Source organism: Xyrauchen texanus, chromosome 20 (genome assembly GCF_025860055.1).
Source record: "Xyrauchen texanus isolate HMW12.3.18 chromosome 20, RBS_HiC_50CHRs, whole genome shotgun sequence".
In the NCBI taxonomy this organism is placed as follows: Eukaryota; Metazoa; Chordata; class Actinopteri; order Cypriniformes; family Catostomidae; genus Xyrauchen; species Xyrauchen texanus.
The window spans coordinates 22,588,986-22,598,322 of NC_068295.1; the positions used below are offsets into that span (position 1 = coordinate 22,588,986).

At 35.0% G+C, this 9,337-nt stretch overlaps 1 protein-coding gene across 1 annotated transcript in view; it reads left to right on the forward strand.

Annotated features, from left to right (window-relative positions):
- The window catches only part of LOC127660923 (polypeptide N-acetylgalactosaminyltransferase 2), a 126,200-nt gene that overhangs the window by 93,457 nt on the left and 23,406 nt on the right, over positions 1 to 9,337 (forward strand). The window contains exons 4-8 of the mRNA XM_052151408.1: positions 1,135 to 1,233; positions 1,371 to 1,438; positions 2,379 to 2,444; positions 4,654 to 4,775; positions 8,466 to 8,553. Of these exons, the coding sequence (XP_052007368.1) occupies positions 1,135 to 1,233; positions 1,371 to 1,438; positions 2,379 to 2,444; positions 4,654 to 4,775; positions 8,466 to 8,553 (443 nt within the window). The remainder of the gene's footprint in view (positions 1 to 1,134; positions 1,234 to 1,370; positions 1,439 to 2,378; positions 2,445 to 4,653; positions 4,776 to 8,465; positions 8,554 to 9,337) is intronic.

Genomic DNA, 9,337 nt, shown 5'->3' on the forward strand with positions numbered 1-9,337 from the left:
CTCAAACCGCTAAATAATATTGTATTATGTACATATAACGTAAACTACAAACTATTGAAAGGAGTTTGTTTTTTCTTTTCTTTGCCGCAGTCACCTTTTGCTTGATCGCTGGGGGCTTAAAAACTAAGGCATAATTTTCTACAAAGCAGCTGTGAAACGATGTACAAAGTGCTATTCAAATTAACATGACTTGAATGTAGACAAACTCCTTTTTCTCAAGGAAGGCATAAAAATTGTGAGTTTTTCTCATAACAATCTGCTGATAAATGCAGTATTGTTGTTTAAGTTACTCTATTATGGAGCACTGCTTTATGTTGCCAATGTCAGACACTGTTGTCAGATCCTTGAATAAGTTTAAGCTACAAAATTTTGAGTTTTTTTTATTATTTTTTTTATAATTGTATCATAAGGCTTCTGAATGATATGAATACACATGGTTGTATATAAATATTGATACATGGATCTAAAGTATCAATACAATGTCATGAGGTTTGTTATATATAAAGTATTGATATATATGAATATTTGATTGTATCAACACAGCCCTACTGAATAGTTACAAAACCTTTTTTGTGTGTGTGTGTGTGTGTGTGTGTGTATTGTATGATATATTCTTTGCCTAATGCACATATAGGTAATAGTCTTACTGTATTCATTTGAAATTGATGTTGGTAATTGAGTAAACTACTTAAAAGGATGTTTTTTTTGTAAATACCCTCATAAAAGGAAAAAATGCCCCTAAAATATATTCAAAAAGAACCCTGGAAGTGTGGCTTTTTAATTTAATTTCTTTTTTTTTTTGGTAGTGTATAAAATTCCATATATTTTAAGGGAAATATAAGGGCATAAGATTAGCTTACGTTTAAAGTCAACATAATATACTGTTGCAACCAATTTCCCTTCCATAATCTAATGTGTTTCAGAGTGAAACAAGATGCTCAAGAGCCTAAGGTAATTTGTTTCAGAGACCTGAGAAAATTCAAAGGTCACAAAGCATTTCCCCCCTGTGGAATAATGTATCAATGAATCATTCACTCTAGTCATGAATCGTCCATGAATGTAAATAATGGTAATTGTGATTTCATGGTGAGTTTGAGGTTTATTTTCTGAATATCTTATCTCTCTTTTTTTCAGTTGTCGTCACAAACAGTGGAGGACAGATCTTCCTGCATCCAGCGTGGTTATCACCTTTCACAACGAGGCACGTTCAGCCCTCCTACGCACTGTGGCCAGGTAGGACGGCCCACGTCAAAGAATTAATAATAATTCCTAAAACAAATTATAAGTCATCTTTACTAAGAATCATTGATCTTTTCCTACACTCACAAATATATACAGCCATTAAGCTCTCCTTCTTTCCCTACCCGCAGTGTACTAAAGAAGAGCCCTGCCCATCTGGTCAAAGAGATCATCTTGGTGGACGACTACAGCGACAACCGTAAGTGCCCTGGTCTTTAGCCATTAAGTGCCTGTTTCCATGCTCTTCACTCCCAAATCAAACGAATTGGTATAGAACTGCTTAAATATTAATACGTTTCCTTTTCGGCTTGTCTGATTTCATTGTTTTACACTTTTCAGCCTTGTGTTAGGTTAAAAATAATTGGTTTTGCCATAACACACTTTCTTATCAGTTACTTTGTCACTATGAATCACACATCCGCATAGAATTACAAGCCAACAGTGCAGCTAAAATTCAATACATTACAGTGTAAAGTGTGTCATCATTGGTCTCCTCATCTTATTGTCATGATTGCAGCTGTACGCTTGACTCCTCGTTACTCTGTTCTCTGGATGCCTAAATCCTAGTTTCACCTCTACGTATGTCTCAACTCTCTATGAACCCTGGCCTCAAGACAGAGCTGCCCTGCTTAATAAATGTCAGGCACTGGTCTTACTACTCGCACACTTTATTATGTGTTTTTTTTTTTTTTTTTTTTAAATGTATTGTGTGGTTTGCGATTCTGCACTTTCAATTGGTATGGGAGTACAGTCTTTTCTCTTTGTCTATGATGTTTTCTCCAAACTGTCCATGCCTTTGTAATCCATCTTTGTTTCCACAATATGGATATAATACTTGTGTAAATTAAAGGTGATGAGTGTATTTTTTGTTGCCATCAAAACATTGTTTTTGTTTGAGCATCCCAACCAGTTGGCTCAATAAATGGTATGACTTCAGGGTATGACTGTCTGTTTGTCTAACAAATGGCAAATGTATTAAGTGTTTGGGAAACTTGCTTGAAAACAGTCATTATTTTTTGAAATTCAATTTTGATGTTCTAGTGGATCAGAAATTACGTGCATCACATTTATCTATATAAATTATTAGAGATGTAGTATCCTGAGCTTAAGATGATGCAATGTTGTCTCTGGACTTTCAGCTGAAGATGGTGCCTTGCTTGGGAAAATTGAGAAAATCAGAGTCCTACGGAACGATCGACGAGAGGGTGAGTATTTATAAATACATTCTGAATCACAATAACCGTATTGATCCAAACTGTACACCAGTATTTCATCTTTCGTGAAAATGGAAGGGCAAGATGGTCCCAGCCAATGGAAGACGACAATTTTTTGAGAGAAAGAATCCTGTTAGAATATAGTAATTGTTTTTGCAATTCCAAGTGTTTGCGCTAGAGGTGCAGAAATTATACACGAGCTTTAAAATTTGCTTAAATTTTAATTGAATGACAAATTATTTATTTTTTTTATCTGAGCATGGAATCTTTAAAAAGCACTGCATACTTCATTGGTGCATATATGGAGACAATGGAAGCAGAGAGCAACAAATGGTCTGTTGCGTAGCCAAAACTGCACATTGTTTATTTATATCCCAAAAATAATTTATGTTTCTTTCTTCTAAGTTTTCAGTATTTTGTTTTCAAATACTTTTTTGGTGATTACAACTTGATAGTGAAGCGAGTTTTGAATTGAGGTCAGCGTTCAGTACTAGCAAATGATGAGCATTGGAAGAAAATAATAAACTTTTATTAGCATAGATCATATAGATTTTGTTGTACTAATTTTACAGAGAGGCAAATCACTATTCAGTGTTTCTAAGGCTTTGTTCACACACAATTTCGTTTTGGTTTCAAATTGCAGTGTCATTTTGCAATTGATGGAATCGTATCTGTTCAGACAGTATAGCCATTGTGCAATATATCTACATTGGTTGCCATAGTAATGACTTGAGCATTACCACAACGCTAAGAGACATCAGACAGTTGCTGTCATTGTGTAAAGGGAGGATGGAAAACTGGAAATTTTGTCTCTGCTTAGATTATGTCTATTATGACGTCCCTCTGCGGAACTGAATTCAACAACAAGGCATGAGAGAACATAAATGACAGGTTTTGCACAAAGTTTAGATTAGATTAAACTTTATTGTCATTGTGCAGAGTACAAGTACAAAGACAACAAAATGCAGTTTGCATCCAACCAGAAGTGCAAAAAAAGCAGAAAGGTGCATGTGATATTCAAAGGTAGACAGGTGGTGCAAAGGCAGGACTAGAAATATATTGCAGTGCTATAAGAGTGATATATGGCTCAGACTACCTAGTGAACATCACATTTTGTAGTTCGCTATATGTAGAAAGAGTGAGTGACAAATAAATAAGTGTAATCAAAAAGAGATGCAGACAATATTGCTCTTACGTTACTAGACACTCAGTACTGTGCTAAAGTTTTAGGCATGTGTGCAAAATGTTACATAGTGAGGATGTCTTCAAAAATAATGTCATTTAATGTAATAAATAGTTTTCATGTGTCAATTACACATTTCCATGAAAATGGACAAAGTTCAATTAAATTCATACAAAGTCCAGTAAACAAAGCTAAACCAATATTTGGTGTAACCACCTTTGCCTTCAAAACATCACCAATTCCCCCATGTACTCCTGGACACAGTTTTTCTTGGTAGTTGGCAGATAAGATATTACAAACTTCTTGGTGAATTGGCCACAATTCTTCTATTTATTTAATCTCAATTGCTTCTTGTCTCATCATATATTCCTAAATTGACTCGATGTTTAGTGCCATGCCATCTGTTGCTGGGATCAATATTGCTGGGTATATTTCCTATTGATCTCTAAAGCTGAAGATATAAATAACCATCTTAAAACAGAATGTATTTGAGAAACATATTATGTGCACAGTACTATAGAGAGTACTAAGACTTTTGCACAGTACTATACATATTGTCAAATGACAAAAACGTTTGGACTGAGATGCATTCCTGAAAACACGTTTTTAATCATGTTTGTAACCCCATTTTAAAATCTGGTTTTTAAACATCACATTTCTTGTGGATTTTTGCATTTCAGACTACAAAAAAAAAACCTTTGTTTTAGTTAGAAATGCTAATAAATCCAATTTTATCTTGGTGCTTAAAAGTGGATTCATAGTTTCCCCAAGTAAGCCACTTGGTCAGCTTTGTTTTCTCAACCCATTAGTTTCTCTCTAGCCACTGTGTTTTCTTTGCATGATTTTCTCTGTGCAGCCAGAAGCTCTCTAATAATATTTAAATGTGTTGGATTATTACAGTTCCTTGCCCTTTTGCGGATCAATGGGTTAGGATATAAGGAGAGCATCCCTTTTCATATTGAAGATTGCATTCAAATTATGTAATCCTGTGTGTGTGTGTGTCTGTTTTTATGTAAGGCTTGATGCGATCCCGTGTCCGAGGTGCAGATGCATCCACAGCCAGTGTACTGACCTTCCTTGACAGCCACTGCGAGTGTAACGAACACTGGTTGGAGCCCCTACTAGAAAGGGTTGCAGAGGTCAGACTTGTTTCTCTCTCTCTCTCTCTCTCTCTCTCTCTCTCTTTGTTTCTTTTTCTCATATAAGCACAAAAGCCATGGATCTTACAGTACACATATTTGTCAAATTAGCCTTAGGTTTTGGAGCCTGTAATCAGTGATGCTCCTTGCTGCAGTGGACGTTTAGCAGCATACTTCAATTTCAAATGTTAGGCCAAGATGATAAAATGAATGCCTAGTTGAAAAGGTTTATTTTCTTTGACCATCCAACTTGAAACACAAACTTTACCTGTAGTGCCCTGTCATTATACAAGTTTGTGCCCAACCCTGCTGTCTACAGTTGTCAATAAATCCATAAAGAAGAAAGTACCTTCCAAAGATACGGATGAACTATTGAATGAATGGTGAATTGGGTGCTAAAATAATGTAGAAAATGCGTGCAAATAAACCATGGTGTCAGCAGGCAAAGTTTATTCTAGTGAGTTCCTGCATAGATAAGACCTTAATGTGTGTGCATATGCAATGCAAGCAAACACACCTACTGACGGATGTGCAAGTCCGGTCTGTTTCAGGATCTGAAGTGTATACTTAGTTCATAGTACATACAATATTTACTTGGGGGAACTTTAATGTCCTGAATTATGTTTTTAAAGAAAAACAATCGTTCATAGACTATAAATCAAAATACATACAATCATAGTTTTAAAGAATAGAGTTAAACTGATCTAATCTATTTAATTAGTTTTTCGATTTTATTTTATTTGTTTTTTCCCACTTAAATTTAAAATTTTAATTTGCTAGAATTTCTCTTTTCTGTTTTAGACTTGTCCCCTAACCAGATGTTTTAACTTCCTGTCTATAGTAAAATTATAAACGAGGGTTCAAATCAAGAAGATTTTCACTTTTTCCCCAGAGAACTTTTAAAAATCATATTTTGAATTTATTTGGTACTTATATGTGCAATTCTTAATTTTTATAACAACAAATTGCTCTCTTGAACATTATGGTTCATAGGCAGCACCAGGGGTGGGCTACCGGGTTTTAGCCCCGAATGTTTTCATCATCTTGTAGTGATGTCAAAAGTACCAGTGCTTTGGTATCAGGTTGATGCTAATATATAAATATTTTTCAATATTATATTATATAGTGATACTGGCCATTCTACAAGTATCGATAATACCAAATATCAACTCAATTCAGTACCTACACGCTGTATTGACGGTGGCTGCTTTCAAGCACTCATGTGAATGTGAGCGTATACAAATAGAATACATGAGATTGCTGCTGTGTGAACGGTCAAAATGCCGATCTTGGAGAGTTATTGGAAACTGAGTTGGCGTATCCAAAAGTACCAAATATTTAGATGTAAAAAGGCATGGTCACACATACTTTCGCACTGCGAAAATCCATGGGTGATGATGGCATGGGCGGATGTTGAGCGTGTGTGAAACCAGCAAAAATATAATTATCTAGCAGCCTCATTTTATTGCTGAGCTTTATACTTATAAAAGTATAAAATAATACCCTTGTCCTCTGTGAATATTCAGTGTAGCTATGTACGAAGCACTGCCCACACAGAGGTTACAGCCAAACAAAGCAACTTCCTCTGTCAACCCTGCGAAATTCGCCTGTTAAAGTTTACTAAACTTGAACTCTACTCGAAATCCAGGCTGGTAAATTCTTCACAACCAGAAGTCCATCATGCGAAATTCACGATCAAGAGGATTCTCATTGAAATTACTGTATTTCACCTGCAGAATTTCACCTTGTGAAGGTACGTGTGACCCCATATTAAGCCTGAAAACAAAGAGTTACATACCTTATGCAGATGAGCTCGAAGAATTTGAAATCTTTACACTAAGCCACGACCCAGGTAATTTGCTTTTTCACACAACTTTTAGTGAAACATGATGCCATGACCCTTGCAAACTTTGTTAAATCCAGCAACTATATTTCCTAATGAGGACATATTTTACAACTTAAAACCCAAGGAAATAAATAATAGGCTATAAATCTCTCAATTGTATACAATGAGGGTTGAAAAAGTGGAAAGGGACAAAAAGAGTGTTTTCAATCATGTTTTAAAGTAGCATGCAACTTCTGACCTTTTAGAATTATCTGAGGCTGAGAGAAAAGTGGAGCTTTAGGTTAAGTTTTTGTAATATTTAAAGATTTACTAATGTAAATCAAACTTTTATAACGTGTATTATATTCAGATATTTCATCATAGGATGGTGCCTTTACGTATCCACAGAAGTCCAAATATCTACTGACCCTAGAACCACCACTGATTCAATCATTACCGCAATCTGGGAATTTAATACAATTGATTTTAGAGATCATGGCCATGCGTAACGGGAGCACATCTTCAGAGTAGTTTAATTTGGTGTCATTATTTAGGAAACAATTCATTTCTTTTATAAATGCAAAGTTAGATGACCATGATCTAATTTATTGTTTTTGAAAGTCTAAGGATTATCCAACTGTTTCTCCAAAAACTGAAAAGTCTTTGTCATAATACCATAATCCACTTGAAGGTTGATCAAGGCCATAATCAGATCCTTATTCTAGGACATTTGACACAAATTTTAACATGGATAAAGCATTGTTGAAGATTTAAAGTTGTCCAAAGTTGCTCCTATTTAAAGAATCGCCCATTTATGCATTAGCAAAAAATACAGTTTGCATTTAAGGGATCTAGGAGCTCTTACAGAGTCTGTCTTTAATGCCTCAGACTGACATTAATCACTTTTCCACTTGTTGCAGCCACTCACCATTAGACGTCATATGGTTAAATTTTTCCAGCTTTATGCCAGTATTGGCTTTAACAAAAACCACATAGTCTATGGCATTTAATATAGGTAGAATCTTTGAAAATAGATGCCGATTAGGCCTACCTTAAAGTTTTGAGCTCACGTAAAGTATAATGAACCAGTGGCTGTTGCCTCACCATCAGGTCTTTTCCTGTGTGATCGTTTTCGTTACAGACTGGAGTTATTCTCTAATGCTAATTCAGAGGTGAAACCAAAGTTAAGAAGATTTGAATTGTCAGGGTGTCCCAGAATTGTCACCATGAATAATGGAAGATTAATATAAATGTTTGGTGATAAGTTCTGCTTGTGAATTCTCCATGGCTAACCACATTGAGGGGAACTCCTGCCTTTTCCAGGGTGTTTATTTATATTTTTATATATATATATATATACATATACATATATATTTATACATTTACATATATATATATACATATACATACATACACACACACACACACACACACACACACACACACACACACACACACCAATTACATTTTAATTTAAACACTCCAGTGGTTGTCCATGAAAATAGCCATGGAAGCTGGCATGTCGTAAACAAAAGTACTCCATTGGTGCATCAGCAAAACTAACAAGATTAACAGGATTTTCAGAGGTATTGCTTGTGGATCTGTCCTGATTCATCTTGGCAATTCTGTGGACATTCTTAATTCATCGATCAGCGCATGTCAGGGCTTTCAAAGGATTTTCATTCTCCTTTCATTTATTTTGTCTATCAGTTATGTAACATCTTTAAAGAACATATTGTACCAAAGATGTAAGTGGTAATCTAGAGATTTTCATAGTCTTGAACTGTAACTGTCTTTGTACTGACATTTTTATTAAGCCCAGCTTTAGGTCTTTTTTTATTTGACTAATTTATGCTTTTTGACAGGATAAGTCTCGGGTTGTCTCGCCCATCATAGATGTCATTAACATGGATAATTTCCAGTATGTGGGGGCATCCGCAGATCTTAAAGGAGGTAAATACCCTTCATCAGATACTGTTTATGACAAAATGTGTGGGAACCCTGAAATAAGTATGTGTAGTGTGTTTAAATGCATATTTGTGTGAGCGTAGTTCAGACAGAATCAGCGGAGACGGAGTGACAGTAAGATGGAAATTGCTGGATAAATATATCCATGTTGGTATCACTGTATTTTATGTCATTTATATAACCTTTTTTTTTTTTTTTTTTGCACATACATGTTGAATGAGTGCTTTGTCTGTGAAGTTAATCAGCATTCAGACTCTCGCCTAAAACATGACAACGTCTCCTCGCTATAATGGTCTTTTGTCTAGTTTTATCTCTCTTCTTTCAGGCTCTGTTTAGGATGGAATACTGCAAACTAAATTCTGTATGTGGTGTACTGTTTTCCTAAATATTATGTGAAACCACCCAATGTGCAAAAATAATTATATTAAACAGAAGTATGCTACATTGTTATATTGCCTCATTATATTACAAGGTAAAATTGAGTGGAGTCAAGTTATCTTGAAAAATAAAATGTTTTTTGGAAACTTTATACATTTTAAGAAATATTTAAGTAACTTTTAATGCATATTAATTAATGTTCTGTAGTGAAGGTGTAATAACATCATGACAGCAATGGTGTCATCACAATATTTGCAAACTGAATTACGAAAGGTCTTACCTACCTTGCACATTGCAAATGTGCTGTCGTGTTACTAAATGTGTTGATTTTTCATGTACAGCGTACAGTAATGCGTGTGCTGAGTGTTATAACAATGGCAAGGATAAAGAA